We start from the raw sequence: 20,565 nt of genomic DNA, 5'->3' as shown, positions 1-20,565 counted from the left end.
AGATGTGCCAAATGCTGCTGGTAAAATGAAATTATGTTAAATGTAGCACAAACATTTTTTCTGAATTAGTCAAGTGACACTACATTATCTGTCCATAAAGGTTAAAAGGTCTAAGCAAACTATTGCTATTCTTGGCAAAAATAAAATTTTCTAGAAAGTCAACCACTATGGGAACTATTACTTCATATTCGTTTTGTTGCCCAACCCTTTTCTGCCCTCTCTGGCCCTTAAGAATCCAATCTTCCACAACCCCATCTTTTTCTCTTTTCCCTCCCAGTTCTCCATCTCTTTCCCTAAAGCCATCAGAATCTCATCTTTCCTTTGCAGATCCCAACTTTCTCATATCATCCACTAGAATCTTGTTTTCATACCCTCCCATGTCTTCTTCTCTATCTCCTTAGAATTCTGTCTTCTCTAGCCCCTATCATTTGGTTTGTGCTGTCTCCTTTAGAAATCTGTCTCCTGTTCTCTTGTTTTTCTCCAAGAAACTTACCTCCATCTGTCTAACTCATTCATCTTGCCTTAGCCCTAAACTCCCTCTCTTCTTATTGCAATAACCCTGAAACATGACAATTGCTGTGGAGCAGATACAGAGTAGCACCAAAGTCACAGAAAACTAAACAAAGAAAAAGAGGCCACGTCAATAGTGGTGATGTGCACAGGAAAAAGGTTTGGTTCATATTTGGTTTAAGTAATTATTTGGATCATTTTTGGTTACCTAAGCATTCATCACTTTCATTTCATTCATTTCCATTATCATCAATGGAACAAGCAATATTCTTCCATAACAGAGTGATTGTCCATAAATATTTAATGACACTTGCTTAAAACTTGTGGGAAGGAATCTGTAACACAGGCAACAGCACTAAAAGATGGGCAAATCGACAGTGGGATGAAAACTCCAAGCCACCATAAGAAGGTCTATGTAGCATAAAAAGCATAATGAAGACCCTAAGATACTGGGAGAGGGACAAAGCAGCACAAATATTGGCAAGAACACACCATGGTGCTGGGAGAGTGGTAAAATGGTATAAATATTGGCAGAAAGACTAGGATATTGAGAGAATGGTAAAGCATCAATGATACTGGCCAGAAGTCCTTAATGTAATGGAAGTGGGCAACAACAGTAATAACATTGGCTGGAAGAACCCAAGGCAAAGAGAGTGGGTTAAAGCAGCACTACTATTGGATAGAACAGCTCAAGACCATGTGAAGATGATTTGGACGACCCTGTGAGGACACCCATCTTCCGATTTATGTCGAAAGATGGGCGTCCTTCTCTTTCAAAAATGAGCCCAATGGTCTGAGTCCAGATGTCCTCTTTCAGCACAGCTTCTTCTTCCCCATTGCTGGAATTCTTTGATGCTTCATGAAGCATTTCATTAATGTATTTCTTATTTTTGCAGATGCTTCTCAACCTTGCCATCTGCTCTCTCAGTTCTCGCACTTCTTTCATGAGGGATTCAAGCTGAAGACATCTTGCCCATGGAACCAGCTCCTTTCCTGGGATCACATTTTCTGTCTGCACAGAGGTAGAAGCTGTAACTGGGGTAACAGCTTTGGTGACATGATGTTTCCTAGCCATACTGCAGTTGCAGAAGTATTTGCACCTATAGAAAGAGAACAGAAAAAACACTACCAAAGTCCCTAACTTTTCCTCAGCTGTCCTTTAGGCTAAAAGTAGCAGCTGTCTTCTTTTGTGTAAGGTCTAACCCTCAGAAGCCTTGTCCAGCGCCACTCTCCGGTGCTGCCGCGTTGCCTGCCCTGCTCTCTCTTCCCCCTCACGTCCTGCATGCTCCTCCTAGTGAAATTGAGCATGCTCAATTTCACTAAAAGGAGCGTGCAGGACGTAATGAAGAATAGAGAGCAGGGCAGGTAATTCGGCGGTGCCGGAGACTGGCACTGGACAAGGCTTCAACTGGCAAGGATTGGGGACCCCCACCAGCCAAGAGGAAATTTGGGGGGGACCCAGGCACCTGTGGCCCCACATAGGTACACCACTGGTCGGAAGGTGGGATGCCTAGTGGGTGGGAGAGCCAAGCGAAAGGCCTTAGTAGTTGGGAGACTGAATGGGGGATGCATTTGAAATTGAAAGTTAGTGGAAGGAAGGTGAATAAGAGCTGCTTGGAGGGGGGGGGGGGGTGAGCACTTTAGGTGCTGGTGGTCGTGAAAAAAAAAGGGACCAAGTAAAGCTGGCGAAATGCTTGTCAAGTCTGGCTTTTTTTTCCCATTATCAGGCAAAGCCTGCCATCTCGTGAGCACGCCCCATCCCACCCCCGTCCCACCTTCCCTACCCTACCGACACGCCCCCTTGATGTTTCACCGGCTCTGACGGAAAGCAGTTGAACCCGGCCAAAATCAGCTTTCGATTATACCGATTTGGCCGGGTTCAGGAGATCACCGGCTATCTCCCGATTTGTGTCGGAAGATGGCCGGCGATCACTTTCAAAAATGAGCTAGTTAGTGGGTAAGGAGATAATTGGAGGATGCTTTAGGGATAGTGTATGTTTTAAAGGATACATGCTGAGTGGAGTGCATGTTGGGTGGGTGAAACTTTGTGTGTGGGGGGGAAGGGGGGTTGGCCCAGATGATTTCTTTAGGGCAATGGTATTCACTACCAGTGAGTGAGATGGCTACCAGTGGGTGAGATTTTCAGAATATATCTAATAAATATGCATGAGAATGATTTGTATACCCTAGTACCTCTATTAAATGCAAATCTTCCTCAAGCATTTTATTAGAGATATGCTGAAAACCTCATCTATTGGTGGCTGTGAAGGACTGGGAGTAAGTACCACTGCTTTAGGGAGTAGGGTTTTAATTGGTGGGGAAGTAAGTGGGGAGGATGCTTTAGAGGATATATAGAGCTTTTTAATGGGGCAGAGTGGATGTGGCAAGAATTTTAAACTGCAAAAATGTAGGATGTTAGAGACCTGTGTCAAGTTTAAATATTTGGGAGAAGACTATTTGATCCACTGTTTCTTGTTAATTAAAATAAATTTGTAGACAATAGTGTCTAATTAGATATTGATCAGTCTGACTTTGGAAAAGGCCGTAATACTGAATCTACATTATTAGCTTTAATGGACAGTTTAAGAAATAAGCTTGGTAAGGGAAAATGAGTATCTGTTGGTGCTACTTGATCTCACAGCAGCCTTTGATAGCTCATATTACCAGACATTTAGGGAATTTGATTTGCAGTCCACTGGGAAATTGAGAGCTGTGCATTCATTAGTAAGAATTTGGTTTGATAGTACATCTTAAACAATTTAGTACACACAAAATCAATTTGCTGCACATTAACCTATGAATTAACATCCATTAAAGGTGATCTTCAAATGTAAAATATGTGTGCAGTGAACTGAAAAGAAAATCAGAAAAAAGGCCAAAAGAACTAAACACAAATCAAATATTTTTTCCCCATGCACATTCCTGCTGGGGTCGATATTCAAAGCCAGTTAACCAGGTAAGAGAGCCCTTTGTTCATTTATCTGGTGTTGAGCGGGGCCCAAGGGAATGTTCAGTAGCACTCACCCAAATAGTGCCATTCAATATCACATCTAACTGCTAAAGCGAAAACTGGCTATTGTGTGGGTGGTCCAGGGATGGAGTCAGGGCATCACTCCTGCTCATGCCATTCCCAGTTTCAAAATGGCAGCCGGAACCTCCCGTAGCAGTCTTGCAGTTGTCATTTTCACAACGGGGCCAGTGAGGCAGGAGCAACTCGGGATACTTCTGCCCCCAAAAGGCCATTAGACCACCAGGGCTTTTAAAAGGTAGGCTCAGGGAGGGCCTGTGGAAGGCAGAGTTGGTGAGCGGCCCAGCGAGGGAGTGGGTTTTCTGTCATAATGGAAGGGGGAATGCCGGATCGGAGGATGGGCTTGTGGTGGTAATGGGGAGTGGGGACATGGTTTCAATTTTGGTTCTCCGGCTGAAACAGTGGCAGATTTCAGCCACGGATTCAGTTTTGGCTGGAACCAAAACCAATGAATTCAGTTGGCCTATAAAGTGACAGCAGAAAAGGACCAGTATGGCCCATTCAGTCTGCCCAGAAAGGTGTCCAATGTTGACTTACAGTTAGTTCACTTATAGCCTGCCGTTTCCCATTCATAAATATAGTTCACAGCGGATTACAAGATTCTACAACACAATGGCCTAGGAAGTTACATAATATAGTATAAAATAATACTTAAACCTTGAAGCAGTATCACATACTAACAGTAGTAGTGATAAAACATAAAAGTAACTATAATCAGATTATTTCTTTGTTACATGAATCCTAAACAATAGTGTTTTCAGACCCTTCTTAAATATGGTATAGTTAGTAATATTTTTAAGGTTATCAAGTAAGAGTTTACAAAATGTTGTAGCTTGTAAAGCAAACAAGCAATTAAAAAGTTTCTTTGAAGTAATACCTTTAAGATTCAGGAGATCAAATAATGCCAATTTCCGGAAGTTATAGAAATAACTAACCAATGTATAATGTACACGTGGTCATATGTAATGGAATTTGTCCAGATGTAATTTTCCATAACAAACAGTTAAGCTTAAAAAAATACCCTCGACTCAACAGTCAACCTTAACCAGTGAGTCCTAATAAAATAATGAGCAATTCTATCTGTTTTATGTAGAGAGAAAATTTTGGTAAACCCAAATAAATTAGTCGAGTTTGCTAAGAATCAGCGCCTGCACCACTAATTGAAATAGATCTACTGTGAGATATTTATGATTCTTCATTTTCTCATTGTGTAAAAAGCACTCCTTAACTATGGAATTTATTTGATGCCCCACGGATAGTTTATTATCCAGTATAAGACAAAATTTTTATGGGCTTCTCAAGTTTAAAACAATATCTACCAATCAGCAGATCTGATCTTAGATCTGTATTCTGTTGTGCCCTTACTAATAAGAATTTAGTTTTTTCCTTATTCAACTGCTTTTTGCACATTACCCTCCCCTCTTTTTTGTTAGGACTGTACCCGCCACTCTGTACAGGTTATTTCCTCTATGCTCTCAAATATGTTTTATTTGAGTGGAAATACTTTATACTTTCATTCCATCCTCTTCCTATATAGGAATCCTCTTTGTATATCCCACGCCTTTTTGAATTCTGTCTCTCTTTTCATCCCAACCATCTCTTGTGGAAGAGCATTCCAGGCATCTACTACCCTCTCTGCGATAAAGTATTTCCTGATGTTGCTTTACAGTTTCATTTCATGACTTCTAGTTCTTTATTCTCTCTGTTTTCTGTTTGTTCATTTATAACCTTCAAGTATTTAAATGTCTGTATCATATAACCCGTCTCCCTCCACTTCTTCAGAGCACACATATTCAAGTCTTCAAGTCTCTTCTATATGGCTTCTGGCAGAGACTTGAGGCCATTTTGGTCACTTTCCTCTGAACAGATCTGCATCTTTTTGTCTTTGGTAAGACACGGCCTCCAAAACTGAACACGGTACTCCAAGTGCAGTCTCACCAATGATTTGTGTAGGGGCATAATCACATCCTTCTTTCTGCTGGTTATGCCTCTCTCTATGCAATACATAAATCTTATATACCATCAGACACTAAAAACTCTAGATTGTTTACATTAAAATGAAAGATGGCCCAATGACTAGAATAATATCAAAACTATTAATAATTTCCACAACAATTTGCATTCTGGGGCTCATTTTCAAAAGAGAAAAACATCCAAAAAGTGGCATAAATCTGCATTTGGACATTTTTTGGCATTTTTCTATGAAGTCCATCAGACGTACGCTCAAATCATAAGAGAGCATTTCAAGGGTGTGTTAAAGGTGGGATCTGGGCATTCATAACACTTGGATGTTTTTCTGTCACAATAGATCAAAACAAAAACATTGTGGGTTATAAGTTGGACATTTTGGTCTAGTTCTGTTTTATTAATGAATAAGCCACAAAAAATTACCCTAAATGACCAGATGATCACTGGAGGGAAATAGAGATGACCTCCCCTTACTCCCCCAGTGGTCACTAACCCTCTCCCACCTCCCACCCCCAAAATGTGATTAAAAACAATACTTACCAGCCTCTATGCCAGCCTCAGATGTCATACTCAGGTCCATCAGAGCAGCATTCAGGTCCCTGGAGTAGTCTAGTGGTAGATGCAGTGCACTGCAGACAAGTGGACCCAGGCCCATACACCCCCTACCTGTTACATGTGTGGTAGAAACTGTGAGCCCTCCAAAACTCACCAGAAATCCACTGTACCCACAAATAGGTGCCCCCTTCACCCATAAGGTCTATTATAGTGGTATACAGTGGGGGTAGTGGGTTTTGGGTGAGTTTTGGGGGGTGTAGCAGACAAGATAAGGGAGCAACAGTGAGATGTATACCTGATAGCATTTATTTGAAGTCCTCTGCAGTGCCCCCTGCTAGCCCCTAACTGGCAATATTCAGCAGGAGATAGCCAGCTATCTCCTGCTTAATATCAGATAGCCAGTTATGGGACTTTTAACCGGCCAGATGCCCATCCTGGCCAGTTAAATGCTTTTGAATATTGGAGGGATCCTTTATAGAACCCATCAAGCTCCCTCAGTATCTTGATATGTATCTCATTGGGTCCCACAGCTTTGTCCACTTTCAGTTTTACAAGTTGTTCATAAATATTATCTTCAGTGATGCATTTGGTATCCATGTCATCTCTATATGTATCTTTGTCAATCTCCTGCAAAACATCCAAGCTTTTCTTCCAGGAACACTGAACCAAATTATTCATTTAGCATTTCCACTTTCCTTCATTGCTTTCCACACATCGGTCCTTAGCACCTTTGAGTCTCATAATTCTGCCTTTTGTTTTCCTCCTTTCCCCAATATACCTGAAAAATATCTTGTCACCTTGCTTTACGAGGTCAATATTCAGCTGATAGCAGTGACCATTTTTTAAAGTGCTGACTGTCACCGGAAAAGTTTGATCTGGATTTTCAATGCCAAGCCATTCCAGCATGGAATATCTGGGTTAGCAGTGATACCCGGAGAAACTGAATGAAATCTCTATAAACCTAGAAGATGTAATGGGGCAATTTGACAAATTGAAGAATAGCAAATCTCCTGGACCAGATGGTATTCATCCCAGAGTACTGATAGAATTGAAAAATGAACTGGTGGAACTGTTAGTAATATGTAAATTATCTTTAAAATCGAGCGTGGTACCAGAAGACTGAAGGGTAGCCCATGCAATGCCGGTGAGCCTGACGTTGGTGCCGGGCAAAATGGTAGAGACTATTATAAAGAACAAAATTACAGAGCATATTTAAAAGCATGGATTAATAAGAAAAATCCCAACATGGATTTAATGAAGGGAAATCTTGCCTCACCAATCTATTACATTTCTTTGACATGGTGAACAAACATGTGGATAAAGGCGAGCCAGTTGATATTGTGTATATGGATTTTCAAAATACTTTTGACAAAGTACCTCAGGAAAGACTCCAGAGGAAATTGTAGAGGCATGGGATAGGAGGTAGTGTCCTATTGTGGATTAAAAACTGGTTAAAGATAGAAAACAGAGAGTAGAATTAAATGGTCAGTATTCTCAATGGAGAATTGTAGATAGTGGGGTTTCTCAGGGGTCTGTGCTGGGACCGCTGCTTTTTAACATATTTATAAATGATTTAGAGATGGGAGTAACTAGTGAGGTAATTAAATTTGCAGATGACACAAAGTTATTCAAAGTTGTTAAATCACGAGAGGATTGTGAAAAATTACAAGAGGACCTTACGAGACTGGGCATCTAAATGGCAGATGACATTTGATGTGAGCAAGTGCAAAGTGATGCATGTGGGAAAGAGGAACCCAAACTATAGCTACATAATGCAAGGTTCCACATTAGGAGTCACCAACCAAGAAAGGGATCTCGGCGTTGTTGTTGATGATACGTTGAAATGCTCTGCTCAGTGTGCGGCAGCGGCTAAGAAAGCAAATAGAAAGTTAGGTATTATTAGGAAAGGAATGGAAAACAAAAGTTCAACCACACCTTGAATATTGTGTTCAATTCTGGTCACACCATCTCAAAAAAGATATATTGGAATTAGAAAAGGTACAGAGAAGGGCGACAAAAATGATAAAGGGGATGGGACGACTTTCCTATGAGGAAAGGCTGAAGCATCTAGGGCTCTTCAGCTTGGAGAAGAGATGGCTGAGGGGAGATATGATAGAGGTCTATAAAATAATGAGTGGAGTGGAAAGGGTAGACGTGAATCGTTTGCTTCCTTTTTCCAAAAATACTAGCACTAGGGGGCATGCGATGAAGCTACAAAGTAGTAAATTTAATACGAATCAGAGAAAAGTTTCTTCACTCAAAGTGTAATTAAACTCTGGAATTCGTTGCCAGAGAATGTGGTAAAGGCGGTTAGCTTTGCAGGGTTTTAAAAGGGTCTGGACGGCTTCCTAAAGGAAAAGTCCATAGACCATTATTAAATTGATTTGGGAAAATCCACTGCTTATTTCTGGGATAAGCATCATAAAATATATTGAGCTGGATTGGTCACTGTTGGAGACAGGATACTGGGCTTGATGGACCTTTAGTCTGTCCCAGTGTGGCAATACTTATGTACTTAAGGCTTGGAATGAACAGGGAGGTGCTGTTGCTGGGAGATTTCAACCTGCTGGATGCAGATTGGAGTGTTTTTCTCTGCAGAATCAGAAAGAAGTGGAGAGATAGTGGATGCCTTTCAAACTGCTATCCTCATGCAAATGGTGGCAGACATAGGCACCCGGTATAAGAGGCTTGGACAGGCTAAGCCTTCCCCTGCTGTGCTCTGAGAGGTTTAAATTGTTGATTTACCTCCACCCTCACAGCTGGAGCTGCAGTGAAAGCCCTCTAGCCTTGTGTAACCAATTGTAGAAATTGGTTTATGGTTTGTTTACCTTACTGCTGGGAGAGCAGGGGGGGGGGGGGGGGTTGGCTGGGTTGCCAGGGAGATATTTAACGAGGATGACTTCCTGACCTGCACTGAGAACAGATAGCAGCAGAATCGGACAACCAGACAACAAAGGTAGAAAAGATCATTTTATTTTCATTATAGTGTTTGGAATATGTCCACTTTGAGAATCAGGTGCTCAACATTAAAAGTTTATATTTATTTACTTATTTATGGAATTTTTATCCCACATTAAAGATGAATTAGGGTGCTTTTTGGCTCTACATGAGAATTGTGATGATATGATCCCTTGTTTCATATTGTTGACGGTCTGCATTTTCCGTATGGGTGGTATATTGGTGTATTAGGTTCTGCCCAGTGTAATATTTATGGTACAGTAAGGTTCTGGGTGTGTTCTTGCACAAAGTTGTGCATAGTGTTTTGCAGTTGAGCGATTGTGCTTAGAATATGCTTTCAGCAACCACTTTATTCTTTGACATATGATACATATATCTAAATTTAATAAAAGCTATTAATTGTGACTTTTATTTTTATTTATTTTTTTCTTGACAGATCGTAGTACTGCATTGTGCATTACTAGTTACTGATAGCCATGCCTCTGCTCCTCTCCTGTCATGCTCACTTACCACCTGCAATAGCATTAAGCAACTAGCATAGGATTTTTACTACATCGGCTTTTTAAATATGTGTTAGATGTTAGCACAGGTCTTTGCTAATAACTAATGTGCAGTAAAAGCAATGCTAGCTACTTAACACAGCTTGTTAGAAGAGCCCCTGTGTTTCAATCAGTGGCGTAGCTACGTGGGACCTGGGGGGCCTGGGCCCCCATAGATTTGGTCCTGGACCCCCCTGTTGATGACCCTCTCGACCCCCCCTCCTGCCGCCAACCCTCCCCCTCCGTCACCGTGGGCTACCTTTGCTGGCGGGGGACCCCAATCCCCGCCAGCCGAGGAGGTCCTCTTCTTCCTCCGCAGGCTTCGTTCTGTTTCTGTGAGTCTGACGTCCTGCACGTACAACATGCAGGACATCAGAAACAGAATGAAGCCTTCGGAGGAAGAAGAGGACCTCCTCGGCTGGCGGGGATTGGGGTCCCCCGCCAGCAAAGGTAGCCCACGGCGACGGCGGGGGAGGGTTGGCGGTGGGAGGGGGGGTCGAGAGGATCGTCGGCAGGGGTCATCAAAGTTGGCAGCGGTGTGGGGTGGGGGGGGGGGGGTCAGCGGCGCCAGGGGGGGGGGCTAAAATGTGCCCCCTCACCTCGGGCTCTGGACTCCCCTCCTGCTGAAGTTTGGCTATGCCCCACTTTCAATGGTTAACCTTTTAATTAGAATTACAATCAGAGAGGGTGTGTTTGGAGCAATAGGTGACTGAGACTTGGACCTTACCTTTTGGGAGGTCCAAGGATAGGTGTTTTTGCTATTCATTTTCAATATTTATCTATAATGATTGGGAAAGATCATTAGAAAATCAGGACACCGATATGTTTTGGGGGATGATGTTTATATTATTTGACCAGTGTAGTAAACTTAACAATTGTTTGTTGCAGGTGACTAAATGTTTGTTTTAGCAATGATTTAAATTGAATGTCACTAAATCAGAGGCCTCCTGAATTGGATAACAGATTCCTAGTCCAGGAGTGAGGGTTTCACTTATTGGGATAGAACTGCCACAGAAAAAAGCAGTAAAGAATATTGGATTGTGGACAGAGCCTTGCATATTTTTTAATATGCATGTAGATTTACTTATATGAGATCTGCAGAGATGTCATGTTACCCAGTTCCAGGTTGGAGATTTGGGATAAACCTGGATTTCTGATCACCCCATCCAAGTGCATTATGGGATTTGTAACACTGATGTACAACAACTGTTAATCAGCATTATGCATCTTGAAAAGTAATGCTTTTGTCATTCCCAAATCCTAAAGGCATTTTATCTAAGAAAATGTTTGCTTTTCTTTTTTCTTATCAAGCAGTATTTGGGCCATCCTGTCTAAGGAATTCAGATTTCTAACAAGCTTTGACATTTTTAAAAAAGCAAATAAAACAATTTTGTCTTGCAAATATATTCTTTTCAAATTGTTATGCCATTAGTATGTTAACTAAAGTTATTACTGTTCTTTCGTGGCTTCCTAGATTGCTGATCTCGCTCTTTGTTTTTGTAATCCACTTAGAACTAATTAAAGCGGAATGCAAAAGCTGTAAATGTAACTGTATTTCTATGGAGAATCCACATGCGTGGAGAACTCAGAAAGGTCCCACGGAGAAGCTCAAGTAGAGAAGAAAGTGGGAATGAGAACCAGGATCTACATAGACAGGACCACAGCAGAAGTATAATGAAACAAAGTTTATTGAAAGATAAGACAACTCGACACAACGTTGTGTTTCAGCCAGAAGGCCTACATCAGGAGTATGTATGTTTGATTAGAGATACAACTCCAGAAGTAGCAACGATAGATTATGAAGGTCTTTAAAACAGGGGCGTATCTGCGTGGGGCCACGGGGGCCTGGGCCCCTGTAGATTTGGCCCAGGACCCCCCTGCCGATGACCCTCTCCACCCCCCCTCCTGCTGCCAACCCGCCGTCGCCTATCTTTGCTGGTGGGGGACCCCAACCCCTGCCAGCCAAGGTCCTCTCTTCCGTTGCAGCAAAGCTTCCTTCAGTTTCAAATTCTGAGTCTGACGTCCTGCATATACAACGTGCAGGACGTCAGACTCAGAATTTGAAACTGAAGGAAGCTTTGCTGCAACGGAAGAGAGGACCTCGGCTGGTGGGGGTTGGGGGTCCCCCGCCAGCAAAGGTATACGACTGCAGCGGAGGAGGGTTGGCGGTGGGAGGGGGTGGAGAGGGTCGTTGGCAGGGGGGAGGGTCAAAGTTGGCGGGGGGGGGGGGGGGGGGGGGGTCGGTGGCACCGGGGAGGGGGGGGCTAAAATGTGCCCCCTCACTCTGGCTCTGGCCTCCCTCCTGCTGAAGTCCAGATATGCCTCTGCTTTAAAAAGACCGTTGATGTAAAGTATGGCTGAATAGCGAGTAAGGCAATGAAGTCAGCAATGTTGAAAAGGGATCAGGCACTACAAATCCCACACTGCTTTAGAATGTAAGTTCAAAACCAGGCCTGGCCAAAAAGTCTCTAGCCTGGAACTGGGAATCTTGACATCCCATATTTTGCAGGCAAAAGTGTTTTGCCAGTCTATTTGTGATTTCGAAAGTTGTTTATTTAGACAGGCATATGCGGGAGAATTCAAGTGGTGGTATGGTGTCATGCAACATATCAGTTCAGCAGCCCCATTACTTCATATCATAATCTCTTATATTGTTAATATTACTAGTACAAAGAAAAAGACCTCAGTTACTGTACCTTATTAGTGCCCTGGCACTTATCATATCTGGAAGCACTTTAACATCTCAGTTCATAAAAAAAAATCCACTCATTCGATTATAAGCCTAAATGGAAATAAATATATGTGAAGAAGAATATGTGTTAAAAATACCCTTATAACTGCATAAAAATTCAAAAGAATACGTAACTTTCTGCAATAGCAAGCCACACCATAATGACTTTTAAATGTAGACATTGTCTCACATGTAAGATTACAATGCAATTACAGCAATTCAGAAATCCTCAGGACAGGAAGATTTATAAAATTGAGATATTTTTCTACCTATTCATCTATGTATGTAATTTATATAATCATCTGTGCTTGTCAGAAGTTAGATGTGGAGAAGACAAGCAGAGCATTAAGAATTAGAATGACAGAATGACACTAAGAAGCCAGGGGATGTCTTTGTTATTATACTGTAGGCAGGAAAATCATTCATTTAACTCTCTGAGATGTTTTCTCATTGACCATTTACCTCAAACACGTCGAGGAGGTAATGAAGGGTTGACTTTGTGCCAATCAGAGCAGAAATGGATTTATCGGCTCAACACAGTTTATCCCAGTGGGTCTGAGTTTTTTTTTATGGTATGGTAGATTTTTGACATGATATATGATTTTTCTGTTTTGTTTTTTCTGGTCCATTGAATTTGATTAACAGATGAAATAATAATGATGATTCCCAGATTTTACTGCAATTCAGTATTGTTCTTGGTCAGTTTATATTCCTTGCCAGGTGGCAGGACACAGTGTATTTTGTTACTATTGCTTGCATCTCACATCTATTCACATATATCTACTCTCAATAAACAAAAATCTAGAGAAAATTCTTTATTGTCTTTCATGATTGATTGATAGGTTGATTAGTTGATTTCTGGATTAGGCTTGCATCTTTTTCTCTTGTAGCTCAAGGCAAGTTACATTCAGGTACAGTAGGTATATATCATGATTCTATTCTCTTCTTGGAAATTGGTCTTGGAGCCATCCACATTTGTATGAAATCTCAACTTCATATTCAGTTTTTTGTTCCAAATATTGTCAATGGTGCCTACTGTAATAAAATTATAGATGTCAATATTGTCAATGCTGACTAATGTAACAAAAGTACAGGAGGTATTTGAGGTGACAGTGGAGTGGATGACAAATAGCGGATAGTGGATGTGGTTGAATGTGAGTAAAACAGAGGTGTTTCTTCTCATTCTGCTCCAGATTACCTCCTAACTATTTCCATTGCTGTCTCTTGTGAAGTTTGGAACCTAGGAGCCCTGTTGGACTCATCCTTGTCCTTTAAATCCCAGATCCAGGCAATGATCAAAAACTCCTATCACTACTAAGAAGTAAGTTGTGGAGGAGTGGCCTAGTGGTTAGCATGGTGGACTTTGGTCCTGGGGAACTGGGTTCAATTCCCACTGCAGGCACAGGCAGCTCCTTGTGACTCTGGGCAAGTCACTTAACCCTCCATTGCCCCAGGTACAAATAAGTACCTGTATATAATATGTAAGCCACATTGAACCTGCTATGAGTGGGAAAGCATGGGGTACAAAGATAAAATCTAGAGGTGATGTTCAAATGTAATACAGACTATGATTTTCAGCACTTTGGTTTATTGTAACATAATGTATGTGGGTTTACCTGTTTTTTTTTGTATAGAGGTGGTGCAGACAGTACAGAATTCTGCTGTGAGTTTGTTGTATGGACTTTTGACATTTGAATATGTGTCACCTTTATTGTAATATTTATGTTGCCTTCCTGTGGTGCAGAGAATCAAATTTAAATTACTGTTGCTAGTTCATTTGGGATTATGTCAGGACTTTTCTTTTTATTTGTGTAGTGTTTTGCAATGATAAGTGCCATTTAGGTTACTGCATTTAACACGTGCCTGCATACTTACCATGCCTGGGAATCACAAGAACTGGTGAATTCTCTGTAGCCAGCCCTTCAGAGTGGAACAAGCTGCCTTTAGTACTGAAATCATAAAAGAATGCTGTGTCATTTAAATAGATGCTATAATGTTATTTCTTAAGCCAGTCCTTTAACTTACCGTGATCTGCCTATACCCCATTGCTTCTGTTCCATTGCTGCATCCATGTTTGTTAGTTGTTTGTTGATTGTATTTTAATTTTGTTTGTTGTATTGTTACCTGCCTTAAATAAAGGAGGGCTATGAATAATAAAAACATAAACATATACCTTGTGGAATAAACCTGAGAGAAAATTGTGATGCTCTCCAGCAATTCAGGAGAGACAAAAACTTGGCATAATGATTGCATTTTCTTATGGCCAATCCAGCATTCTAAAAGACAGTTTCCACATTCTCCATAAGAAATCATAGCACTCACCTTTTTAAAATGCCTATAAAAATGTTTACAACCTAACACTATCAACTCTTCACACACACTGCTCTTTCTTCCCATTTATTCATTTACGATAAGTGCACACATCTATACATAGATAGATAGATCAATAAACAGTTAAATAGATAGATGTACTCAAACATACTTTCACTCAAACTATCATTTGTGCTCACACAGCTTTATACTTAATATGCTGTGAGCATGCTCATTGTATTTCTTCTGTCCTATTCCAGATGTTGCAGACATCAGGAGTATGACTTCGCATGTCAGAAAACGGATAATGAGCTGTATAAATACTGTAATGAAGCACATAATGAATTACACAAGGAGAGTGATAGCCGTCCTAAAAATCTCAAATAAAGGGGGCTTATTCAGCTTTTCTGTGATTCTCAAGTCTCTCAGCAACCTCTTCCATATAATTGAACATTTTTATTTCCCTAGCATAACAAACACACGTTTGCTAGAAATGTAACTGCTTCTTATATCTTTCATCTTCAACTTAGTATATGAGGCAATGGAATCAAACGGAGTACATCCCAGAGTGCTTCCCTAACAGCTCTGTTTAAATTGCCCTTAAAAATAAGGGATGTTCCATTGAGGAAGGCAAATATAGCCTACTCCACAAAAGCTAGGTAGACTTGTCACTCTAAATTCGATAGTAGGTAATTGTATGAAAACACTACTAAAGAAAAGGATAGTACAATTGTGAGTGCATACAGATACAAACCTTCTAGAATGTTATTGGGGTACCTGACAGTTAGCCTAAATTCCAACAGAAATAGGTCTCCGGTGATACCAGTCTTAGGGCCTCTTTTACACCACCGCACTACTGATCCTAGGTAAAGCAAACGAGAGGAAGCCCATTCAATTTCTATGGGCTTCCTCTCATTTGCTGTACAGGAATTGCTAGCGCAGCTTTGTAAAAGAAGCCCTTAGTGAGTGAAGCGTCAGAAGCAAATATGTTTTCTCTTAACCTTAGATCCAAGCTCACTGTGCTCTAAATAATAAATAATAGAAAGAACTAACTCCACAACCAGGTACTATAAAAATAAAGTGTGAATTTATTTACAAGAGCAGCAAAGAAAGCAAGAATAAAGACACAGGAAGCTTAGAGTAAATGCCCATAAGTCCCTGAGTCACTTTGAATTCAAAGCACGTATACAAAGGTACATAGCGGGACAGATTCAAGATGGCAGTTGCTGGTCTGACGTACCTGCTGACTCTCTGAATCTTTTCCGCTTTAGCGATGCTGAAGAGAAGGGGCCGTCCTGCCTCCACCGCTCCTCATCGTCAAAACCTTTCCTCGAATCCAGGAACACTGCAGGCATATTTTCAGAGAGCGCTGATGCCAGCATCGTCAGAAGGCAGCCCGTTGGTCCGTTCTGGGGTGAATGGAGACCTCGCAGCGTTCCCTGGACTAGAGCTTTCGCTCAGCCCTGACATGAGAGCTCCTCCCCCTCAACCCTCTGGTAGCCGTACTCCACTCTTGGCATCCTCAATCCCGTTTTCTAGAGTCGGTACGGGAGAAGAGAGACGGGAGGTGCTGCCATCAACCGAGGGAGCTCGTGCTGACGGAGAACTGGGAATCCAGATGGAAGGAGTGCCACTAGTAACCTCTATGGCAGGAAGTAACCTGTTCCGGGGCAAAGGGAGCATGAAAACGAAGAGCCGACAGGCACGCGGCACCCCCCAGCGGCATGCACCCGGGGCGGACCGCCCCCACCACCCCCCTTTGGTACGCCACTGCACCTAATCCATGAGCATAACCACACCCCCTTTCAACTATGTGACTTGGAATTTATGCGCACCATGTTATAGAATACACTTAGAGGCATATTTTCAAAGCACTTAGCCTTCCAAAGTTCCACAGAAACCTATGGAACTTTGGAAGGCTAAGTGCTTTGAAAATATGCCTCTTAGTGAGTTGTGTGTGTAAATTTTAATTAATGTTAATAAGTGCTGATAATTGTTTATTAACATCCAACTGGCAATGCTGATCAGCAAGTTAGCCAATTAAATTACATGCACTGTTATAGAATATGCATCGATTTCCACGTGGAAATTAAGGTACAACATATATAGAGAAAGAATTTGGAGGTAAGTGAATAATTCAGTCAATATGTATACAGACATTTAAACTACTGGAAGTGAATGGCAGGTGAGAGAAAAGAAGTTCAGCAAAAGGTAATAACGATGGGGATAAAAATAAGAGAGATGATCTCAATACTCTTAGCAGTAACAAAGGGGAAAAGGATTCCAGAATAATGATGGAAGTGGATTTGGACATTGTAGCAGTTACACAGATATTCATTGAGTCTCGTGAATGGGATAGTGCCATACCTGGATACAATCTATTCAGGAGAGATAAAGATGGCAAAAAAAGGGGGGGGGGGGGGAGGAGTAGCTTGTAGATAGGATATTTCAGACGGGGGTGGGGGAGAGTAGCTTTCCATGTCAAGAACTTTACAGTGGCTGAAATGCAAGTACATAAGTACATAAGTAGTGCCATACTGGGAAAGACCAAAGGTCCATCTAGCCCAGCATCCTGTCACCAACAGTGGCCAATCCAGGTCAAGGGCACCTGGCACGCTCCCCAAATGTAAAAACATTCCAGACAAGTTATACCTAAAAAATGCGGAATTTTTCCAAGTCCATTTAATAGCGGTCTATGGACTTGTCCTTTAGGAATCTATCTAACCCCTTTTTAAACTCCGTCAAGCTAACCGCCCGTACCACGTTCTCCGGCAACGAATTCCAGAGTCTAATTACACGTTGGGTGAAGAAAAATTTTCTCCGATTCGTTTTAAATTTACCACACTGTAGCTTCAACTCATGCCCTCTAGTCCTAGTATTTTTGGATAGCGTGAACAGTCGCTTTACATCCACCCGATCCATTCCACTCATTATTTTATACACTTCTATCATATCTCCCCTCAGCCGTCTCTTCTCCAAGCTGAAAAGCCCTAGCCTTCTCAGCCTCTCTTCATAGGAAAGTCGTCCCATCCCCACTATCATTTTCGTCGCCCTTCGCTGTACCTTTTCCAATTCTACTATATCTTTTTGAGATACGGAGACCAGTACTGAACACAATACTCCAGGTGCGGTCGCACCATGGAGCGATACAACGGCATTATAACATCCGCACACCTGGACTCCATACCCTTCCTAATAACACCCAACATTCTATTCGCTTTCCTAGCCGCAGCAGCACACTGAGCAGAAGGTTTCAGCGTATCATCGACGACGACACCCAGATCCCTTTCTTGATCCGTAACTCCTAACGTGGAACCTTGCAAGACGTAGCTATAATTCGGGTTCCTCTTACCCACATGCATCACTTTGCACTTGTCAACATTGAACTTCATCTGCCACTTGCACGCCCATTCTCCCAGTCTCGCAAGGTCCTCCTGTAATCGTTCACATTCCTCCTGCGACTTGACGACCCTGAATAATTTTGTGTCATCGGCGAATTTAATTACCTCACTAGTTATTCCCATCTCTAGGTCATTTATAAATACATTAAAAAGCAACGGACCCAGCACAGACCCCTGCGGGACCCCACTAACTACCCTCCTCCACTGAGAATACTGGCCACGCAATCCTACTCTCTGCTTCCTATCTTTCAACCAGTTCTTAATCCATAATAATACCCTACCTCCGATTCCATGACTCTGCAATTTCTTCAGGAGTCTTTCGTGCGGCACTTTGTCAAACGCCTTCTGAAAATCCAGATATACAATATCAACCGGCTCCCCATTGTCCACATGTTTGCTTACCCCCTCAAAAAAATGCATTAGATTGGTGAGGCAAGACTTCCCTTCACTAAATCCGTGCTGACTTTGTCTCATCAGTCCATGTTTTTGTATATGCTCTGCAATTTTATTCTTAATAATAGCCTCCACCATCTTGCCCGGCACCGACGTCAGACTCACCGGTCTATAATTTCCCGGATCTCCTCTGGAACCCTTCTTAAAAATCGGAGTAACATTGGCTACCCTCCAGTCTTCCGGTACTACACTCGATTTTAGGGACAGATTGCATATTTCTAACAGTAGCTCCGCAAGTTCATTTTTTAGTTCTATTAATACTCTGGGATGAATACCATCAGGTCCCGGTGATTTACTACTCTTCAGCTTGCTGAACTGACCCATTACATCCTCCAAGGTTACAGAGAATTTGTTTAGTTTCTCCGACTCCCCCGCTTCAAATATTCTTTCCGGCACAAGGAGTGGGAAGTAAAGAAGAATTTCTGTGGATTGTATTGGGAAGGAGAGATGGCATGTTCAACCACACCAGTGTGGTCTACAGTGTAGACTTCCGACTCTGAGATCTGATCAATGATATTGAAAAGGTAGGAATGAAAGGTGAAGTGATGATACTGGGTGACTTTAAATCTACTGGACGTGCATTGGAGTATCCCATCTGAAAATCTGGAAAGAAGTAGGGTCTTTACTCAGAAAACACCAGGGAAGGATCAGCATTGGATTTAGTACTCGCGAAAGGAAAAAGTATGTCTTTTGTCCAGGTGAGTGCACACCTGGGCAGCAGTGATCATTACACAATGTGGTCTGATTATGAAAGCTAACATGGAATCTAGTCACAGTACATTCAAAGTTCTGGATTTCAAACACATTGACTTTGGTACAATAAGAAAGTAGCTGAAGAAGCAACTGGCAGGTTGGAAGGAAAAAAGGTATCTTGAAAACCTGACTAGCTAGAGGACTGTGTTGAGAACCCCTAAGCTATACAGAAAAGGGGCTATAAGGGCTACAGGTCTTCATGTAAGGACAGTAAATAAAGAAGAAAAGGAAACCATTATGGGCTGCAAAAACCAAGGCAAAAAAGTTACTGCTTACAAAATAAGATTTCAAAAAGAGAAACACAAATGAGAATGCTATATAAATCTGAAAGAATAAATGTCAACACAGACAGAAGTAAAAACAGCCGAAGATGAAGGGGTCAATCATGAAAAGGATTTAACCAGGTAGGATCTTTTGAGTTAAATCCTGCTAAGCTGGACATCTGCCTGTATTCAGTGGCACTTAAACCAGGCAGTGCCAGTGTATATTGGCTCTAACCAATCATAGTGAAATCAGCCAGTTGAGAGCTGATCCCAGGGTGGAGTTGGGGTGGGCCCAGAAGTTATGAAGGCACTGGTGATATTCAGTGCCAGTGCCCACATTGCTAAAGGGGCAAGTAGGACTATGTAAATAGTAGTTCTAACTTTGCCTGGTTAGCTATGCAGGCATGGCACGAAATATTGGCCATATCCTCATAACTTAAGTACATAAGTACATAATTATTGCCACACTGGGACAGACCAAAAGTCCATGAAGCCCAGTATCCTGTTTCAAACAGTGGCCAATACTGGTCACAAATACCTGGCAAGATCCCAGAAAAGCTCAACACATTTTATGATGCTTATCCCAGAAATAAGCAGTGGATTTTCCCATGTTCATTTTAATAATGGTCTATGGACTTTTCCATTAGGAAGCCATCCAAACCTTTTTTAAACTCCGCTAAGCTAACTGCTTTTACTACATTCTCTGGCAATGAATTCCAGAGTTTAATTACACGTTGAGTGAAAAAATATTTTCTCCAATTCATTTTAAATTTACTACTTTATAGCTTCATTGTGTGCCCCCTAGTCCTAGTATTTTTGTAAAGTGTAAACAGATGCTTCACATCTACCCGTTCCACTCCACTCATTATTTGAAGAGCCCTAGCTGCTTTAGCCTTTCCTCATAGGGAAGTCATCCCATCCCCTTTATTATTTTTGTCACCCTTCTCTGTACCTTTCTAATTCTACTATATCTTTTTTTCAGATTCAGTGACCAGAATTGAACATAATATTCGAGGTGCAGTCGCACAATGGAGCGATACAAAGTCATTATAACGTCCTCATTTTTGTTTTCCGTTCCTTTACTAACAATATCTAA

At 41.7% G+C, this 20,565-nt stretch overlaps 1 protein-coding gene across 1 annotated transcript in view; it reads right to left on the bottom strand.

The window, feature by feature from the left end:
* Window positions 1-18,741, bottom strand: part of LOC115464802 — a gene marked incomplete at its 5' end in the record, with an annotated part of 53,600 nt that extends 34,859 nt beyond the window's left edge. The window contains 3 exons of the mRNA XM_030195162.1: window positions 1,331-1,610; window positions 6,543-6,688; window positions 17,737-18,741. Coding sequence (XP_030051022.1) covers window positions 1,331-1,610; window positions 6,543-6,688; window positions 17,737-18,741 — 1,431 coding nt within the window. The remainder of the gene's footprint in view (window positions 1-1,330; window positions 1,611-6,542; window positions 6,689-17,736) is intronic.
* Between the last annotated feature and the right edge of the window lie 1,824 nt (window positions 18,742-20,565).

Source organism: Microcaecilia unicolor, chromosome 3, assembly GCF_901765095.1.
Source record: "Microcaecilia unicolor chromosome 3, aMicUni1.1, whole genome shotgun sequence".
NCBI classification, from domain to species: Eukaryota; Metazoa; Chordata; class Amphibia; order Gymnophiona; family Siphonopidae; genus Microcaecilia; species Microcaecilia unicolor.
The sequence above is the reverse complement of the archived record's forward strand: the minus strand, read 5'-3'. Positions and strand labels throughout refer to the sequence as shown.